The 22,154-nt window shown below is 36.4% G+C and overlaps 1 protein-coding gene and 1 long non-coding RNA gene across 2 annotated transcripts in view; one reads left to right on the forward strand and one right to left on the reverse strand.

Moving 5' to 3' along the window:
• LOC113411823 (uncharacterized) overlaps positions 1–22,154 on the reverse strand; it is a 246,839-nt gene that overhangs the window by 126,442 nt on the left and 98,243 nt on the right. The window lies entirely within an intron of this gene.
• The window catches only part of SEC24D (SEC24 homolog D, COPII component), a 74,721-nt gene that overhangs the window by 28,970 nt on the left and 23,597 nt on the right, over positions 1–22,154 (forward strand). The window contains exons 9-13 of the mRNA XM_087963192.1: positions 6,738–6,876; positions 9,890–10,005; positions 18,986–19,110; positions 20,346–20,534; positions 20,807–20,900. Coding sequence (XP_087819318.1) covers positions 6,738–6,876; positions 9,890–10,005; positions 18,986–19,110; positions 20,346–20,534; positions 20,807–20,900 — 663 coding nt within the window. The remainder of the gene's footprint in view (positions 1–6,737; positions 6,877–9,889; positions 10,006–18,985; positions 19,111–20,345; positions 20,535–20,806; positions 20,901–22,154) is intronic.

The following is a 22,154-nucleotide window of genomic DNA, read 5'->3' on the forward strand; positions in this document are numbered from 1 at the left end:
CACAAGTCTTATGCAGTCCCTAGGACAGTGGTAGCTAACCTTTTTGGGCTCCTGTGCTGAAAATTGTGCCCACACTCACATGCTAGCACCCAGAAGGCAATGCGCACGGCCCCCCTCATGCCCCCTGCACATGCGCACTCCCACACATCTTTGCATATGCGTGTGTGTCTCCCACGCCCCCGCGCATGCACTCCAGATACCCAACAATCAGCTCAGTGGTGGGATTCAATTTTTTTTACTACCAGTTCTGTGGGCGTGGCTTGGTGGGCGTGGCAGGGGAAGGATACCATAAACTCTCCATTCAGAGGTGGTATTTGCCGGTTCTCTGAACTACTCAAAATGTCCACTACCAGTTTTCCAGAACTGGGAAGAACCTGCTGAATACCACCTCTGAATCAGCTGTTAGGCAGGTAGCATGCACGTATACGCAGTGGGGCTCTTCCAGGCGACCTCTCACATGCTGGCAGAAGTGGCTCTGCATGCATATGCATGCCATAGGTTTGCCATCACAGCCCTAGGTTATCTTGATGCTCTATTAAGTGTCCCCCTGCCATGGAAATTTATACTGTGCATGAACTAACCATTTGTCTGAAATGATACAGAGTCTTCTGCTTGAGCAGGCTGTTGGATTAGAAGACCTCCAAGGTCCCTTCCAACTCTATTACTCTATTATATCACTAAATTGGAATTGTTATTTGTAAAAATAATTGTATTTACATTTCCAGTGAGGGCAAAATACATTGCATCTTCTCTCTTTTGCTGGGCAGAAAATGCAAATTCACAACATGTCACTGTCAGGTTTCCATTGGAGCTTGGCAGTAAATCACAGATTTTCTATTACTTCTTGGTTAACTTGTCAGCTTGACTTGGATAAATCTTAATCATTTCCCATAAATCATATTACTGTCCTCTTTTTACTAACAAGAAACAAAGGAGAATATGATTGTAGAATTTTAAAGCCTTGTAGTCTAAAAGTGGTGCTAGACTGATTTCTAGAATGGATCAATGTAGCCCATAAAAGTTTCCCTTTTCTCCTCTTTCATTCTTGTAAATTAGCCAATAGGGTGCATTCAGCAAAAACTAAATATTTATTTTCCAGAGCTCACAAGAGCAGTTTATAAAAGAAGCCTTGCCCAGATACATCAGATACTATCTCTATGTATGGTCTTCTAAATGTCAGTAATCCAAATGTCAATTCAGTGCTAAGTGAAAGCTATGAAAGGCAGAAGATTAGCATGAAAAAAGCACTTTGCAGTCAATTATTTTCATGACCTTCTAGCAATAAAGTTAAAACTACTGTTCTGATATTATGGCAATTTACCATATGTTTTGCATATTAGGTTGTTAATTTTTTCTTTCCAGTTCCTTTGTTCTGATTGCTTCTGCTCCCTGACATTTTGGAAATCCATTGTTTAATAGAGACTTTTAATTACCATGATGTGTTCTGATTTGATATTTGTGTTTTTATCATTGGTTAATCCTGATTACTGACCTTCCATTGATAAACAGCACCACCCAACTTACATATAACAATCAACATGTCAAAGTAAGGAAAGTCATTGGTATTCTAATTTGAGCACACCCTGCTTAGTTACAGTTATTAGAATGGGTGGGACTCTGAATATGTCATACTTTGGCTGAAGGAAACTGGAACTAGAACTCTTGAAATTAATGAACCCCTATAAGATGTCAGGATAATTGTTGAAAATGAACTTTATTATTTATTTATTAAATGTCTGTGCTGCCCATCTCCCCTACAAGGTGACACCTGAACTTGCATAAATGTGCTGCAGGCAATTTGTAGAATTCTTTGGCCACAAGTCATGATTTGATAGAGGAGATCTAGAAAAGATTATAGTGGGCAATGTAGTCTTTCAGAATTTCCGAGGCCAGATAACCCATGCAGGGGCAGGGCTGGGCTTTTATTTTTAAATTTAGATTAAGGTTAGTTGTGGTTATGCTTTAGTTTTATCTGTTTTATGCCACAAATTTTGGTAATTAAATTGCCAATGCCAATATAATTCTTGGTCATGCAATAAACTGCGCATTAGCGATCTACCAATAAAGACCAACCTTGTGATGTAATATTGCTATTGACTAGAACCAAGCACACTCCTTGCTTTGTTACAAGATAAAACATCCATTAATTACTTAAGTAACTACTTAAGTAACTACTTAATTACTTAAGTAATTACTTGCTGAATTCAGAATCTGAATTTGAATATTTTACTGTAAAAATCTTTAAAAATAATGGCACCTTTATCATCTATCTATCTATCTATCTATCTATCTATCTATCTATCTATCTAAGAATTCTTTATTGGCCAAGTGTGATTGGGCACACAAGGAATTTGTTTTAGTGCAAATGTTCTGTGTTCATAAAAAGAAAAAAATACATTCATCAAGAATCATTCGAGGTGTTCTGGTGTTGCTTACAGAAACTGCCTCTCCGTTAACCCTAATTACATTCTTGACAGGACTAGACTTCCTGTCTCAGGAACTTCTCTGGAGTTTTTTTTTCTTCCTTTGCTGGTACTTTGCTTGTGTGGAGTGACCATTCAAAGTTACAATGGCACTGAAAAAAGTGACTTATGACCATTTTTCACACTTACGACTGTTGCAGCATCTCCACAGTCATGAGAGGCCAGGCTAGGAGATATGTGCCATGATGTGAGTGATATTGAGTTGGCTACGCCCAGCCAATAACATGACCACCAAGACACGTCCACCCAGTCACATGACCACCAAGCCACGCCCACCAACTAAGCCACGCCCACAGAACCAGTTGTTTAAAAATTTGAATTCCACCCCTGGTTAACTGGTAATGGAATGTATAACAGTTTCATTTTAGTTAATAGCTAATGTCTTGATTGATTTGGCTTTGTTGTGTGGCTTTAGGAGAACCTGGTTTTTTTTTATACCTTTCTGATTTTATGACCTTTCAGATTTTATGATATGTCAGTAAATATTTTATGATATTTCAGTAAATATCCTTGACAACTACAAATGTGTTGACTGCCCTGGTTTCCACCTTGTTACTTGTTGAATGATACAAATGCAGAGAACGAACTTATACTATTCATAGGAAAAAATTATTTAACAGTATATAACATTATCATTGGTCTTAATGCATACACAGATACAGATACACACATAAATATATACCATACATATCATATATATTGTATATAACACACACATGTATTATATTGTGCTACATACAGTACCTGATTCCGGATACAATTTTCACAAATCTCATTTGATTTTCTTAATAAATATCACATTAATAGAATATATATTCTGTTTATTCAATTGCTGCAAAACCACAGTAGAGAATAGATCTTAAATTCCAATAATCTGTTAACATAACTCTATCAGAAGAATATTTGATAAATAATGCATCTAAAATCAGCTTAGTTCTTGCTCTGCCAAGAGTCAAATGCTGCTTTTTTGCCCCAGAGTTTACAAAATGCTTCCACTAGATTATTCTAATTAATGTGTCAATGTTTTAAATGATACATTAAATAACTTTGTAAAACACTAACATCACCCACACTTTCTCACAAACAAAAGTCTAGAGAAATCATAACATGGCCATTGGAAAATCTGGCATAGCAACATTATATATCATAGCATTTCATTGCCAGTTGCTTTGATAGTAGTTTTGGTCTTCATTAGGAAAAAATTTGAATTATACTGAATGTTCATACTGAACATGTTTTTCAGTTATTAACCTTAGCACATTATTTTATTGTGAGGCAAATGAATAACATTTGTTTGGTCTTTCTCAATCTCATTGGATTTTAGCATTTACAGAAATTGTTCTGATACTGGAGTCAGTCATTGGATTTTAGCATTTACAGTAATTGTTCTGGTACTGGAGTCAGGACAAATCTGTTGCTTATTATGAGTATTGTATCTCTTTGGGCACAGTGACCTCTACAGATAGCACACAGCACAAAGAAGGTTTTGCTCAGCTGACTCATTGTCTTTTCTTATTGTAGGCAATTATAGATGAAATCATACTTGAATGAACTTCTTAGTTTTATTTTAGATGAATGGAATAAAATATTGCATTTAAAAATAATAAAATTACTGCGTATAATTTAATGTTAAATCGGGTATTAAAATACCAAGATTTCTGTTGTTTTCACTTTGAAATGAATTAATAAGCGTGTTTAGAAAATGAATGGCCATAAATATAAATAAGTGAAATTGTTGGAAAAATTATAGTAAACAGTGCTAATTTAAAATTATAGAGGCATTGGGGAAAAAATGAGAAAGGAATGACATTTCAGGCAATAAGAATTTTCTCTAACAACTATAGTAGTTTTTTTTTGAAGAATGTGGATTTGATACGAATAGGAGAATACCAGAGAAAGCAGTGTGCAACAACATGCATTTCCTTTGAAATTTATTGTTGTTTTTTTATAAATAGATGATTTCTGCAGATTTTGGCATTTTAATCAATTCATACATATAAACCAAATAAAATAGTTGATGCGGGGGTATAAAACTTAAGGCCCATGGGTGCTTAAATCTGGCCCATGGGGCTGGCCTAGAAATATCAAGGGACCAGCCCATGGTGCCTCTGGTGGCTAAAATGGGCCACGTATGGGGGCCGCATCTCATATTCACCCTCCATGGTTTCCTGCAGCACTTTTCAGCAGGCTGAAAAATGGGCCCAAAATGGTCTGAAAATGGTCTGAAAACAGCTGAAAAATGAGCCCAAAATGGGCCACGTGGCTAATTTTGGGCCAGCAGAGTGCTGCAGGAGGCCATGGAGGGTGAAAATGAGGTGCAGAGGGGCTACGTGCAGAACCTTGAGCCCCGTTTTGCCTGGCAGGGTTCCCCTGCCAACCCCCACCCTCCTGCTGTTGGCCCACTGAGAACTACAATGTTGAGCTGGCCCTCAAAGAAATCCAGTTTGATACTCCTGTAGTAGTGTAAGAGGTTTTTCCCCCCTCCAAAGTATTAGTTTTAATTATATTTCAGTTGTAATATTTGTTTGCAACAACTGTATTTAATTTGTATTTAACTGACAATTAAAAAAGCAAGACAATTCTTAAAAACATTCAGTGTGAAGTCAAAATGATATGTTGCTAACTTGAGTTTTTTATGGACATCAGAATAAGTACAAAGATAACCTTTCTATTTCTAATAAGAAATCATTAGAAAAATCTATTTTGTTTTGATTTCATTCAGTGTGTCTCTAGTGACATATTAGATACAAGCAAGCAGATTAATATATCTGCAGCCTGTTAACCTCAACCAATGACTTTTTTGAGCATTTCTTTTGAACTTGCTGATTTGAAGAAATAATTCATGGACGATAAATTGCTCACAAATTATTTTTCTTAACATAGCCATGTTTCAATACAAAACAATTTCACTGAAAGAAGTGGTAGATTAAATAATATAATGTTCATAAATCAAAGCAAATAAATAATTGCGTTAATGACAACACCATTTAAATGCTGTAACCAAACTACTAGCATATTGGACACAATCCAGCTCAAACAGTCCAGTTTCATGTATTTTTATTCAAAATAATTCTTGCTGAGTTTAGAAGACTTTATTCCTTACCCTGTGAGTTTCACTAGATGAAATTATGTATGTTTATCTCTTTTGTTAAATCCTATAGATTTTGAAGTGGAAAATGTTCAAAATTTAAAAATTAACTTTATATCTCTTGCTTTGAGATAATAACTTATAGTTGCTATCTATTGTGGTCACCTAAATTGATGCCCTTATCTTTACACTAGTATGTGAGAGAGACACATCCTGTCATATAGAAATGCACTGGATATCTAGTGATTAACAATGTAAATGAAGGGGGAAAAGAATTTTAATGATCCACAAATTGGCTGACTAAAATTAATCTATTGAAATAAGATTTTTACTGTTTTTTTGTGCATCTAATGTGCTGAAGTTCATATTGACAAAAAATTTCAGAGCCATTGTGACAGTGGTTATAATGCAGTGTTGCAGGCTAACTCTGTCCACTGTCAGGAGCTCAATCCTGACTGGTTCAAGGTTGATTAAACTTTCCATCCTTCTGAGGTTGGTAAAATGAGGACCCATATTTGTGGGGAAAATATGCTGACATTTGTAAACTTCTCAGAAAGTGCTGTAAAGCACTATGAAGTGTTATATAAGTCTAAGTGCTATGGCTATTGTATTTATATATTCATAAGTACATTGCACATTCTTAGTAGAAACCTTGTCATTATTACCGGTATGATAATTATTTCCGAATAAATATTGTCACTATGTTATACTATGCAATTATATACAATTAGGTGCTCTAATTTTTGTTTACAATGGAGAGATTTAGCCCAAAATTAAGTACTTTCAAATCCCATTCATTTTAGTGGGAAAGATTTGTACTGAACTCTCCCATAAGAAAAGCTTGAGTGATATATGATTAGTGAACTACTTTGTGTTAGTTAAGGATAATGTAATTTTTTTAGAGATACTTTTACATTGTGAAGTATTGATGCATGCAGTGATAGCTCATGTTGATTCAATCAACAAGAACAGTACAGTAAATTACAAAACATTAAAAAAATACTAAGTGGAAGAAAGCCCACAGGATTCAAATTCATTGAGAAAACTGGTAATTTAAATGCTCCCTCATAACCATATGAAACCAGTGACCCTTCAGGTGTAACTATCTATAGTCAGGGCACTGACCTATTCAAGTTACATCACCATTTTTTTCAAAATCTCTGCAGACACCACTTTATTTGGTAAACCTTGGGGAAAATGGACCAATTCGATGCAATCGATGTAAAGCTTACATGTGTCCTTTCATGCAGTTCATTGAGGGAGGAAGAAAATATCAGTGTGGATTTTGTAACTGTGTGAATGATGGTAAGTTGCGTTGGTTTTCTGGTTGTTGTTTTTGAAATGATAGAAAACTCATTCTCCAAATAAATTTTAAAAAAGTTAAGTTAATTTAAAAAAACACACATAATCTTTCACATTATTCCAAATAGAAATACTGTTTCTTAAAAAATGTGTCACTTATGTGGAAATCTCATCTAGTGTAAAAAGAATGTGTGCATCTCAGTTGTTTCCAGAGACAGTGCTGAAGAGCAAAGAAGGTTAAATGTGTTTTGATGCAGCTCTTGTCTTTTGAATAAAGCTATTGCTTGAAAATTATGACTATTTCTGAGTTTTGCAATAGTTGTTAAATGGAGCACCCCTGACTAAAGAATTGATTTGCATTTATTCAAATACTATATATATATATTCAAATATAAGCTAGACAATATATTTCAGGGATTCTTAATTTGGATTCATGAACTGACTACAGGGCTGGACATGATGACATAATAGGCCCTTTCCAACCCTGTGGTTTCAGAGAATGAAGGAATGATCAATTTAAAAAGACCAAAGGAAATGAAGATTAGATGTTCATGCTAATCTTCTACTCAAGGGCCATTGGAAAACTCTGCTGAACTTTCTTCAGTCTCTGCCCTATTCTGTCTTCTCAGCATCTTTTTTATTTCTGTTCCAATATGAAAATACACATTACAGTCATTTTTCAAATGTGTATTCTTGTGTATTATCACAAGACATGTAGGTATAAAATTGCAATATTGAAGTAAGAGTCTGCATCCTGCCAGGACAAATTAGTATTTTGCTTAACCATTTTACTTCATATGAACTGGAATTTTGAATTTGTCTATTGAAAAGATTCCAGCATGCTCCTTCATGCATTGCCTCATTGAAAGCAGACTTCTCAAAGCCTTGTATTATCCTGGCAATTGAAAATGTACAATGAAGTCGTTCAATTTTTGCTCTAGGAATTATCTGGAAATATTTCATATTGAAAAGACAAAACAGCTTATCTGTTTTCTATAAGGTATAACAACCAAAGCTAAGCTAGAAACCTTTGTAGAAAGACTTTCCCTAAGATATATATGTAGATACATGTACTGGGTATGCTCAGCAAAGATTAACAGCAAGAACAGTTAATCTTTCTTTAGAAAAGTACTTGAATTTTTCTATAAGACCACTTTTGTAAATAATAGCTGTGAATTTTATACTCTGTGTAAAATAGGCAAGGAAGGAAAGATATAATAATTAAATCAAACTGTTTTCTATATAGATTTAAATACATTTTTGAACCACTTAGCAAAGAATAAATATTAAGGACTTTGCCTCACTTTATATCAGAGGACTACCATGGTTAAAACAACCATTAATTTTATTAGGCTTAAAGTTGCTTTGAACAGTAGATGCCATGCCATATTTGTCCAAGTACAACTGCATGTGACTCATAAATACAAGTTCCTGGACTTCTGGGTGAGTCCCAAGGCTTTGCCAGAATGCCTTTTTCAAGATGCTTGCATCTAGTTGGATTTCCTCAGCTGGATCAAAGTGCCACAGAGCTTTCCCTAATACAGTAATCTTTTCAACTGTGAAACATGAACCTTAAACATGAACTTATGCCAACTCTTATTTGCCTCAAAGCTTAATCTGTGGAAAGAAAGAGAAGGCAGTTGGCTGCTGGGACTGTTTATTCAGCAGAAAGTTCTCACAAATGTATATAACAGTGAGCTATCAAACATTTAGACTGATATTGCCATTTATAAACAGAGTTGTTTGCATGCCTGCAATATTACTTTTGTGTGATTTTTTTTTTTTTTTTTTGCACTCTGATTTTCATCATAAGCATGAGGGCAATGTCCAGTCTTGTGGAGAAAATGATGGCCATAGTAAAATAATAGTAATTTTAGTTCACAGGTTCACAGTAGCCTCCTATGCAGCAGCTAAGGAGTGAGATATAGGTGATACATTTATACTCTCAAGTAAGGTTTTAAAACTGAAACTTTGCATGTGCAAAATATTTGCTGGGTTCATAACAGAAAGGCTACTAATGAGTATTGTATGAATGTTGGAAGAGGTCAGATGTTTCTACAATGAATAGTTGTTTGAGATCTGAGAGCTGCTGCATTTCACAGCCATTATTTATCTTTGTTATTTACACACATGAAATAGTTCAGTGTAAGATATATTGTTCTAGTATATTTTTGCATTTGTCTGGTGTGCTGATTTTTTTTTCAATTGCTGTCTACTGCCAGCAAGCTGCTTTTCCTCAAGGACAGATCTAAGGAAAGCCCTTTTTCTTTTCAAATCCTTAAATCTAATTGCACCAGATAAGAAAAAATGTAGAGGCAGCCCCTCTTTGCTTTTGCCACAGAGAACAAAAATCTCTTGGTTTCTTTTGAGGTGCAGGATCAGCCTTTTCCGAATACTTTTAGAGGCAATCCAAGCCCACCCCAGTTCTTTTCTTCTTCCCTCCCTTTGCATTTTAGCATACTCTAAAGCAGAGGTGTCAAACTCACATCATCATGTGATGTATCTGGATTTTTCCCCCTTTGCTAAACCCGGCAGGGGCGTGGCCAGCATGTGATGCATCCGGCCCATGGGCTGAGAGTTTGACAGCCCTGGTCTAAAGGAAATGCACTTACCATGTTGAAAGCTGTGCAATGGATATTGCAATTGCGTAACATGCAAATACTAGAGTAACCAGTAAGACACCTCACTGGACAAGCAGCATATCAAAAACTCTCTTAAATCCTAAAACTGAAAGATGTGTGATTAGATTGACAGAAAGAATAGGGATGAGACAAGTAAAAGAAATCTCTTTAAGGTGGATATATTTGGTTATAAATGTGAACTTATATTACAAGTGGTTTCATCGTTGCCAACAATTGTAAAGCAAAATCAATACAAAGAGTTCCTTGCATCACTGTTCCTTTCATGTAAAATCTATTGCATATCAGGTACTATCACTTTCAGAACAATACCCTGAGATTTTATGTGGTTATTTCTGTTGAACAAAAGGAAAAAGTAATCCCTTCTCTTTTTTTAGTTCCTCCATTTTATTTTCAACATCTGGATCACATTGGTAGAAGAATAGACCATTATGAAAGACCAGAGCTATCACTTGGATCATATGAGTATGTTGCTACTTTAGATTATTGCAAGGTAAGTCTGATCAGCATGGAAAAAATTGCAATATGTGCTAAATCAGAGATTTACATATTGTATCTGTAAAAAGAGTGCAGCCCTATCTATTTAAAATTAAAATGTACACCTAGAGCAATATGAAATATAATCCAATTGAATTGTATAATTCATCTGCTCAGGTTACATGCTTAATATGATTGCCAAATTGGTTCTTTTGGGTTTTTTTTTTTTTTGTATTTGCACAGAACGCTATTATAAATTGTCTCACTTCACAGAATACACTAAGTCTCATAAAATTGCAACCTGATAACCTGGTAAGCTGAGTTCCCCCACTGATTTCACTTGGAATCTCTAACGTTTCAAAGCACATCTGTCTGGTTCTCCTTTTTGACCACATGAGTCAAAAAGTTAGTATGAACCACCTGTGTGATATGGCTGCTAAGAGCTAACTCCTGTGTTGGGTTCCTTAAACAGGACCATACAGTTAAGAACAATGTAAATGATTGTTTTGCTCTGCTCAGTTTTCAGTTCTCGGCACCTCAGTTCAAACAGGACTGACCAGTTGGTGAAAGTATAGAGCAGGGTTGTCAAAACTCCCGGCCCATGGACTGGATGCGTCACGCGATGGCCATGCCCATGCCTGGTTTAGCGAAGGAGGGGAAAGTCCCAATATGTCACGTGATGCTGCCGTGACAACGTGAGTTTGACATCCTTGGTATAGAGTAGGGCTACTAAGATAGTGAAGAGTCATGGGGGGAAAAGCCATTAAACAATGTCAGTTCAAAAGTATAGGGCAATAGCTATATTGTTTGATGGTGTCACTTCCCACTGATGTGGAGATTTGGATTTTTAGAGTGATTTGGAAGAAGGAGTGGCATTGCCCACCCGCTAAATTTTATAATCCTGAGCCAGTGCCTACCCAGCCTTAGCCTTAGCCTAAAACCAGCCCAGCCTATTAGGAACAGTTAAAGGATCTGGATATGTTTAACCTATAAAAGACAACTGAGGAGAGATACAATAGCAATTTTCAAATCCCCATCACATGAAAGAGAGAATAAGCATGTTCTCTATTGCACCAGATAGCTGAAACTGGACCAAGATCGGGACCTGAATCAATGGGTTAAAGGTACAATGAAGTACCATACATCAACAGGAAATTCCAAAATATAGAAGTGTCAGTCTGTGGAACAGGTGGTCACATGAAATGGAATGTTATCATTTGCTAGAAGTCTTCAAATAAAGTCTGGATAGTTTTCTCTTAGAGATACTGCAATGAATCCTCCACTGAGCAATGAGTGGATCAGATGACCTCAAAATTCTCTTCGGCTATAATTTTACATCCTATGTGTTGTTCTTGACCTTGCATGAATTTCTGGATAATCTCGTGGGTAAAGTGTTGTAGGATTAGCAATAAGATAATGTGTTTGTTAGTAAGAGTCACTGGGTTAGGGACTCTCACAATAAAGGTTGATTTGATTTGATTGTTTTTTTCTGTCTCGTTCGTAAAATGTTCATAATTAAGCTAAATGACCAACTGTCCATGCTTCTTTTATAACTGGTATTTCATGCTGAAACTTTCTCAACTAGTGTAGAGCATTTATAATTTGCCGGAAGATGTTTGAATCGTCCACCTCAATATCTCAGGAAAAGAGAACTTTCTATTCTGTTTATTGATGATAAATATGTAGAAATATTAGCCATGATGATAAATATCTAGGTAGAATTTAATATACAGATAGGTGTTTTATGGTAGTATTTGGGGATTGATTAGAAAAGCTTTTAAAAACTCAGACTTTATACATTTCTGTAGTTCTCTTATTTCTCTGAGCGACATCATTTTCTCTACAACTGAAAGGAGAAGAAACAGTCGTTATTGTTAACATAATGACTTTTGTTGCAATTTCTTGGAGTTGCATTCCTAATTGCCTTGTTGTTGGTTTTCAGCAATTAACCTATGAATGTAAAGAGGAGCTTTATGAGTTACTTATAGCACAGGAAGTAGTTTTCATAAAGCATTCTACTCCTGCTAAGAGTTCAGGCTCATTATTTGAAAGAGGAAACAAGGGAGTATTTTCTAACTTTATATTTGGCTTCAAGGGATAGTCCGTGTTAGATTGGAGCAGAGGAAATGTTTTATCATTTTTATGTTTCTGGAGCAAAGATGACTTATGAGTGCTTACAGTGGATAACTGATATCCTTAAGAGTATTCTCATAAATTGTCTTAATGCTGAGTATTTTCTTCAGAGAAGATCTGACAAACACATTTTTGCCTGCTTAAACTATTGATTAATATTATTACTACCTTAAGTTCATAAAATACCTGATCATTCTGCTGTCAGAGTGAAGTAAAATTGTGGAACATCAGAATATTTCACAACTCCAGAATGTAGGGAACATATGTACATGCACATATAAAACATATGAAAGGGAATAAATATATGAGAACATTCCACATGTAGGAGGAGGAACAGGATATTATTATAAATGTATTTTTCACCCTTCAGTCCCTTGTGCCTTGTAGCTTAAACAAGGTGGTATTAGGGAAGTGCAAATGGGATACAGTGAACATTATATCCCTTTATAAGTAAGCACGTATTCTGCATCCCCGTGTTACACATCGTAGTGTTTATATCTTTTCACTTTGCATCATCATCTTGATGAAAATTTCCCACTCCTTTTCTTCTGCATTAGTCACTTGGCAGTCAAAGGATATGCCTGACTTTTAATGATGTCACAGTACAGTTTGAAATGACTACATCATGTTATGTGGTTAGATCATATTTTCATGCAATAGCTGCATAATTATAAATTTCATGACAAAGAAAAGTGTGAAAACAGAATAATAAATAAAAGATAGATTATTAGTAGAAAATTAGCCCAATATATTGTGCTTAGATTTTATAATGTTGCAATACTTTCACTGAAATGAATCTTAATATCAGAATAGATTGAGTCTAAATTGGCTATAAATAGTGTATGTAATAGTAATAATAGGACAGTACAGTAGTAGTAGTAGTAGTACAGTATTTGTACTATTTCAGCTCTTGGTTTGAGAACCTTGGAAAAATGACTATTGTCTGAGTTTTGCAATAGTTGTTAAATGGAGCACCCCTGACTAAAGAATTGATTTGCATTTATTCAAATACTATATATATATATTCAAATATAAGCTAGACAATATATTTCAGGGATTCTTAATTTGGATTCATGAACTGACTACAGGGCTGGACATGATGACATAATAGGCCCTTTCCAACCCTGTGGTTTCAGAGAATGAAGGAATGATCAATTTAAAAGACCAAAGGAAATGAAGATTAGATGTTCATGCTAATCTTCTACTCAAGGGCCATTGGAAAACTCTGCTGAACTTTCTTCAGTCTCTGCCCTATTCTGTCTTCTCAGCATCTTTTTTATTTCTGTTCCAATATTAAAATATACATTACAGTCATTTTTCAAATGTGTATTCTTGTGTATTATCACAAGACATGTAGGTATAAAATTGCAATATTGAAGTAAGAGTCTGCATCCTGCCAGGACAAATTAGTATTTTGCTTAACCATTTTACTTCATATGAACTGGAATTTTGAATTTGTCAATTGAAAAGATTCCAGCATGCTCCTTCATGCATTGCCTCATTGAAAGCAGACTTCTCAAAGCCTTGTATTATCCTGGCAATTGAAAATGTACAATGAAGTCGTTCAATTTTGCTCTAGGAATTATCTGGAAATATTTCATATTGAAAAGACAAAACAGCTTATCTGTTTTCTATAAGGTATAACAACCAAAGCTAAGCTAGAAACCTTTGTAGAAAGACTTTCCCTAAGATATATATGTAGATACATGTACTGGTATGCTCAGCAAAGATTAACAGCAAGAACAGTTAATCTTTCTTTAGAAAAGTACTTGAATTTTTCTATAAGACCACTTTTGTAAATAATAGCTGTGAATTTTATACTCTGTGTAAAATAGGCAAGGAAGGAAAGATATAATAATTAAATCAAACTGTTTTCTATATAGATTTAAATACATTTTTGAACCACTTAGCAAAGAATAAATATTAAGGACTTTGCCTCACTTTATATCAGAGGACTACCATGGTTAAAACATCCATTAATTTTACTAGGCTTAAAGTTGCTTTGAACAGTAGATGCCATGCCATATTTGTCCAAGTACAACTGCATGTGACTCATAAATACAAGTTCCTGGACTTCTGGGTGAGTCCCAAGGCTTTGCCAGAATGCCTTTTTCAAGATGCTTGCATCTAGTTGGATTTCCTCAGCTGGATCAAAGTGCCACAGAGCTTTCCCTAATACAGTAATCTTTTCAACTGTGAAACATGAACCTTAAACATGAACTTATGCCAACTCTTATTTGCCTCAAAGCTTAATCTGTGGAAAGAAAGAGAAGGCAGTTGGCTGCTGGGACTGTTTATTCAGCAGAAAGTTCTCACAAATGTATATAACAGTGAGCTATCAAACATTTAGACTGATATTGCCATTTATAAACAGAGTTGTTTGCATGCCTGCAATATTACTTTTGTGTGATTTTTTTTTTTTGCACTCTGATTTTCATCATAAGCATGAGGGCAATGTCCAGTCTTGTGGAGAAAATGATGGCCATAGTAAAATAATAGTAATTTTAGTTCACAGGTTCACAGTAGCCTCCTATGCAGCAGCTAAGGAGTGAGATATAGGTGATACATTTATACTCTCAAGTAAGGTTTTAAAACTGAAACTTTGCATGTGCAAAATATTTGCTGGGTTCATAACAGAAAGGCTACTAATGAGTATTGTATGAATGTTGGAAGAGGTCAGATGTTTCTACAATGAATAGTTGTTTGAGATCTGAGAGCTGCTGCATTTCACAGCCATTATTTATCTTTGTTATTTACACACATGAAATAGTTCAGTGTAAGATATATTGTTCTAGTATATTTTTGCATTTGTCTGGTGTGCTGATTTTTTTTTCAATTGCTGTCTACTGCCAGCAAGCTGCTTTTCCTCAAGGACAGATCTAAGGAAAGCCCTTTTTCTTTTCAAATCCTTAAATCTAATTGCACCAGATAAGAAAAATGTAGAGGCAGCCCCTCTTGCTTTTGCCACAGAGAACAAAAATCTCTTGGTTTCTTTTGAGGTGCAGGATCAGCCTTTTCCGAATACTTTTAGAGGCAATCCAAGCCCACCCCAGTTCTTTTCTTCTTCCCTCCCTTTGCATTTTAGCATACTCTAAAGCAGAGGTGTCAAACTCACATCATCATGTGATGTATCTGGATTTTTCCCCTTTGCTAAACCCGGCAGGGGCGTGGCCAGCATGTGATGCATCCGGCCCATGGGCTGAGAGTTTGACAGCCCTGGTCTAAAGGAAATGCACTTACCATGTTGAAAGCTGTGCAATGGATATTGCAATTGCGTAACATGCAAATACTAGAGTAACCAGTAAGACACCTCACTGGACAAGCAGCATATAAAAACTCTCTTAAATCCTAAAACTGAAAGATGTGTGATTAGATTGACAGAAAGAATAGGGATGAAACAAGTAAAAGAAATCTCTTTAAGGTGGATATATTTGGTTGTAAATGTGAACTTATATTACAAGTGGTTTCATCGTTGCCAACAATTGTAAAGCAAAATCAATACAAAGAGTTCCTTGCATCACTGTTCCTTTCATGTAAAATCTATTGCATATCAGGTACTATCACTTTCAGAACAATACCCTGAGATTTTATGTGGTTATTTCTGTTGAACAAAAGGAAAAAGTAATCCCTTCTCTTTTTTAGTTCCTCCATTTTATTTTCAACATCTGGATCACATTGGTAGAAGAATAGACCATTATGAAAGACCAGAGCTATCACTTGGATCATATGAGTATGTTGCTACTTTAGATTATTGCAAGGTAAGTCTGATCAGCATGGAAAAAATTGCAATATGTGCTAAATCAGAGATTTACATATTGTATCTATAGAAAGAGTGCAGCCCTATCTATTTAAAATTAAAATGTACACCTAGAGCAATATGAAATATAATCCAATTGAATTGTATAATTCATCTGCTCAGGTTACATGCTTAATATGATTGCCAAATTTGTTATTTTGGTTTTTTTTTTTTTTTTTTTTTGTATTTGCACAGAACGCTATTATAAATTGTCTCACTTCACAGAATACACTAAGTCTCATAAAATTGCAACCTGATAACCTGGTAAGCTGAGTTCCCCCACTGATTTCACTTGGAATCTTTAACGTTTCAAAGCACATCTGTCTGGTTCTCCTTTTTGACCACATGAGTCAAAAAGTTAGTATGAACCACCTGTGTGATATGGCTGCTAAGAGCTAAATCCTGTGTTGGGTTCCTTAAACAGGACCATACAGTTAAGAACAATGTAAATGATTGTTTTGCTCTGCTCAGTTTTCAGTTCTCGGCACCTCAGTTCAAACAGGACTGTGACCAGTTGGCGAAAGTATAGAGCAGGGTTGTCAAAACTCCCGGCCCATGGACTGGATGCGTCACGCGATGGCCATGCCCATGCCTGGTTTAGCGAAGGAGGGAAAGTCCCAATATGTCACGTGATGCTGCCGTGACAACGTGAGTTTGACATCCTTGGTATAGAGTAGGGCTACTAAGATAGTGAAGAGTCATGGGGGGAAAAGCCATTAAACAATGTCAGTTCAAAAGTATAGGGCAATAGCTATATTGTTTGATGGTGTCACTTCCCACTGATGTGGAGATTTGGATTTTTAGAGTGATTTGGAAGAAGGAGTGGCATTGCCCACCCCCTAAATTTTATAATCCTGAGCCAGTGCCTACCCAGCCTTAGCCTTAGCCTAAAACCAGCCCAGCCTATTAGGAACAGTTAAAGGATCTGGATATGTTTAACCTATAAAAGACAACTGAGGAGAGATACAATAGCAATTTTCAAATCCCCATCACATGAAAGAGAGAATAAGCATGTTCTCTATTGCACCAGATAGCTGAAACTGGACCAAGATCGGGACCTGAATCAATGGGTTAAAGGTACAATGAAGTACCATACATCAACAGGAAATTCCAAAATATAGAAGTGTCAGTCTGTGGAACAGGTGGTCACATGAAATGGAATGTTATCATTTGCTAGAAGTCTTCAAATAAAGTCTGGTAGTTTTCTCTAGAGATACTGCAATGAATCCTCCACTGAGCAATGAGTGGATCAGATGACCTCAAAATTCTCTTCGCTATAATTTTACATCCTATGTGTTGTTCTTGACCTTGCATGAATTTCTGGATAATCTCGTGGATAAAGTGTTGTAGGATTAGCAATAAGATAATGTGTTTGTTAGTAAGAGTCACTGGGTTAGGGACTCTCACAATAAAGGTTGATTTGATTTGATTGTTTTTTTCTGTCTCGTTTGTAAAATGTTCATAATTAAGCTAAATGACCAACTGTCCATGCTTCTTTTATAACTGGTATTTCATGCTGAAACTTTCTCAACTAGTGTAGAGCATTTATAATTTGCCGGAAGATGTTTGAATCGTCCACCTCAATATCTCAGGAAAAGAGAACTTTCTATTCTGTTTATTGATGATAAATATGTAGAAATATTAGCCATGATGATAAATATCTAGGTAGAATTTAATACACAGATAGGTGTTTTATGGTAGTATTTGGGGATTGATTAGAAAAGCTTTTAAAAACTCAGACTTTATACATTTCTGTAGTTCTCTTATTTCTCTGAGCGACATCATTTTCTCTACAACTGAAAGGAGAAGAAACAGTCGTTATTGTTAACATAATGACTTTTGTTGCAATTTCTTGGAGTTGCATTCCTAATTGCCTTGTTGTTGGTTTTCAGCAATTAACCTATGAATGTAAAGAGGAGCTTTATGAGTTACTTATAGCACAGGAAGTAGTTTTCATAAAGCATTCTACTCCTGCTAAGAGTTCAGGCTCATTATTTGAAAGAGGAAACAAGGGAGTATTTTCTAACTTTATATTTAGCTTCAAGGGATAGTCTGTGTTAGATTGGAGCAGAGGAAATGTTTTATCATTTTTATGTTTCTGGAGCAAAGATGACTTATGAGTGCTTGCAGTGGATAACTGATATCCTTAAGAGTATTCTCATAAATTGTCTTAATGCTGAGTATTTTCTTCAGAGAAGATCTGACAAACACATTTTTGCCTGCTTAAACTATTGATTAATATTATTACTACCTTAAGTTCATAAAATACCTGATCATTCTGCTGTCAGAGTGAAGTAAAATTGTGGAACATCAGAATATTTCACAACTCCAGAATGTAGGAAACATATGTACATGCACATATAAAACATATGAAAGGGAATAAATATATGAGAACATTCCACATGTAGGAGGAGGAACAGGATATTATTATAAATAATGTATTTTTCACCCTTCAGTCCCTTGTGCCTTGTAGCTTAAACAAGGTGGTATTAGGGAAGTGCAAATGGGATACAGTGAACATTATATCCCTTTATAAGTAAGCACGTATTCTGCATCCCCGTGTTACACATCGTAGTGTTTATATCTTTTCACTTTGCATCATCATCTTGATGAAAATTTCCCACTCCTTTTTCTTCTGCATTAGTCACTTGGCAGTCAAAGGATATGCCTGACTTTTAATGATGTCACAGTACAGTTTGAAATGACTACATCATGTTATGTGGTTAGATCATATTTTCATGCAATAGCTGCATAATTATAAATTTCATGACAAAGAAAAGTGTGAAAACAGAATAATAAATAAAAGATAGATTATTAGTAGAAAATTAGCCCAATATATTGTGCTTAGATTTTATAATGTTGCAATACTTTCACTGAAATGAATCTTAATATCAGAATAGATTGAGTCTTAAATTGGCTATAAATAGTGTATGTAATAGTAATAATAGGAGTACAGTAGTAGTAGTAGTAGTACAGTATTTGTACTATTTCATGGTTGGTTTGAGAACCTTGGAAAAATAATCTAATTTGTCATACTACTATTGGTTTTTCCCCTTCTTTTTCATAGAACAACAAGCCTCCTCAGCCACCAGCCTATATTTTTATGATTGATGTGTCATACAACAACATAAAAAGTGGTCTTGTTAAGCTCATTTGTGAAGAACTAAAAACTGTACTGAACAGACTTCCAAAGTAAGAAAAAAGTATAATAAATATTCAGCAAAACCAGTGATATTCTTAATTTAGAAACTACTGAGGGGTAAAGATGAATTGAACAATAAATGAATTATCTTCTGCTTTCATTTCTGTAATGATGCATAATGATGCACATCATGTTGTCATCTTCAATTCCCTGCCCTCTGTTTCAAGAAAATATTTAATGTAATGAAGAAGACCCAAACTGCCACATATTTATAATTTGTTTGGATTTTCCTTCTCTCTCTTTCTTAAGCCAACTTAAGAGGATCAAGCTTATCTCTGCCAAACCCCAAAAGCAAAGCAGGGCTGCACCTGAATAGAGCTTGGGTGGGAAGCCATCAGGAAAGCGCAGGTCTAAAAGCAAATAGCCTCTATATTATGAGCAAGAAAGCGGCATGCCCCACCCCACACACACACAATAAAGCCATCTGAGGTTTGAGTCTGAATTAAGGAGATTCTAGTGTTATTTTGTCAGTAGGAGTGTTTAGAAGGCAGTAAGATAAGTGGGTTGAAGAAAAAAGTGCCTGGGACTATTATAACAGCGATCCAGAATAGTTCATAGAGGTACCTGTTCTGCCCTTTAATTACTGACTGAATGTATAAAGGCAGACACATAACTCTACAAAGCATCTATAAAAAGTTTCTTTATTGGTTCATCAGGTATCCTCATATATAACTCATGGTTACGTTGAGATTCATCTCAATGCCCAAATCTTTGCATAGCTGAATTCATAGTGTAAAAGGATAGTGCTCTTTTCATCCCCATAATGAAGGATCAAGGGAGTGAGGCACGAGCACGCTCAGCGCAGTACCAGTGTTTATCTCTTTGGTGTCCACCAGGCTACTTATCCAATCTAACTTGGTTTTTTAAAGGTAGCTTTAATTAAAACAAAATAATTAAAAATACTTCTGAAGTATACATGATTTATATAGTTACCTTTAAAAAACAAAAACAAAAAAACACCATTGGGTGTCTAATCCAATGCTTGCTTTAAAAGTCCGTCAGTGTTCTCCGTAGTTGATTTATTCTTTCTAACTCAGACCCAGATTCTACCTCATATAACTGTCCAGAAATGTCCTATACACATATGTATCTGTCCTATACATATGTGTGGATGAAGTCTTTTCTCTAATATGTTCAGATAAAATTCAAATGTTTGGGTAAGATGAAGATAAAGGGGTAAAAACATTTCCTGTAACTATATTTTCTAAAACTATTTCTCTTCAAGAGAGGAACAAGACGTTTCAACAATTCGGGTTGGATTTGTCACTTACAATAAAATCCTTCACTTCTTCAATGTAAAAAGTACTCTTGCACAACCTCAAATGATGGTAGTCACTGATGTCAGTGAAGTGTTTGTACCTTTGTTGGATGGCTTCCTTGTCAACTTCCAAGAATCACAATCTGTTATAAACAAGTAAGCAAATATTTTATACGTTTTTATCATATTAATATCTAATTATATTTGTAAAAAAAACCACCATGCACTAGTGTTGAAAAGACTGATAATGGGGAAAAAATGGATGTTTATTATTTCCCAGCTTTCATAAACATTTTAATTGAAAATAAGTCCCATAGTAGGCAAGCTACTTTTTTTATTATGGGACTTGAGCACCAGAGCTGCAGAAGGATTGTTTCTTCTGTCTAGTCCAGTCTTTTGAACAACCAATTTTTTCTTCCTTTCTCTAGTTTGCTGGACCAGATTCCTGAGATGTTTGGAGATACAAATGAGAGTGAGACAGTCTTTGCTCCTGTGATTCAAGCAGGCATGGAAGCACTCAAGGTTAGACTCCTTTTCACCATAGAGCCTCGCTAAGCTATGAAAAGCTCTCCTTGACAAATATTGATCACCATAAAACCTACTGCTGTTTTCTATCAGTAGAATTTTATACTATACCTGTGTGCTGCCTTATACGTGGTATTTTCCCTAATAAGTAAATGTTTAAAATTTATTTGAAAAAGGGTAAAATCTCATTTGAGTTGGTCAGCGTTGACTTCATGGATGCATCCCTGTGGTATTTCTTGATGACTACAGAAATTGATTTCCTGTCAAGATAATTATTCAGGTTTCTTTCAACTATTCAGTCTAGCCTACAATTGTTCTGTACAGTCAATTTACATACTCGTAGCCCCGCGTCGCGATTGGCTAAAGCGCGCGGCGACCGGATTGGTCGAGCGAGCCGCACTGATTGGCCCGCTGCGAATCCCCCGCGATTGGTGGAAACTAGTCGCGGGAGATTCGAAGCGGTGCCATTGGCCGCGGCCGACGCGGCTCGGAAATAAAAGCCGCCGTTTTTCCTCTCCAAGTTAAGCTGTACCCAGAGCCAATAAAGAGCTGAAACCAAGTCACTGACTCTGAGCTTCCTTCCCGCGACGGACACGACACTGGCGACGAGGATGGAATCCAGAGACTGACCACCGAGCACGTGTCCCGAGGAAGACAAAGACCGACGAGATGGCCAGCATGACCCCACCAGCACCCTTCAACCCCGCTACCGAGGACTGGGAATCATACACGGATAGATTCCTAATGTTCCTCAAAGTAGCAATTTGAAGGATGCGAACGGGCACAAGAAAAGGGCCGTTTCCTCACACACTGCGGGCCCGCGGTGTTTAAGATGGCCAAAGCCCTAGCGAAGCCCGAGGATGTGAAGGAAATGGACTGGGCCGACCTCGAGCCACTCCTTCGGAACCACTACGCCCCACCGTACCCATCCTCATCCGGCGGGATGAGTTCTATCGGCGGAACCAGCGGCAGGACGAGAGCATCAGCGACTTCATAGCCGCCTGCGGGACCTTGGGGGATGTGCGAGTTCCGGGACCTGGACGATGTCCTCCGAGACCGCGTGGTCCTAGGCCTCCGGGATCAGGCACTAAAAAGTCGACTGATGGCAAAAGGCAACATCGACCTCGGGACGCCCTGGCCGAAGCTTCCGCGGCCGAAGCCACCCGGAAGTCCGCAGCCAGACTTCGGAGGGCAGAGAACGGGGACCGCACTGAAACCCCTGAGGCAAGCCGACAGGAGACCACCACACAC

Source organism: Notechis scutatus, chromosome 4 (genome assembly GCF_049901735.1).
Source record: "Notechis scutatus isolate UNSWTSFEM ecotype Mainland chromosome 4, rNotScu1.2, whole genome shotgun sequence".
NCBI classification, from domain to species: domain Eukaryota; kingdom Metazoa; phylum Chordata; class Lepidosauria; order Squamata; family Elapidae; genus Notechis; species Notechis scutatus.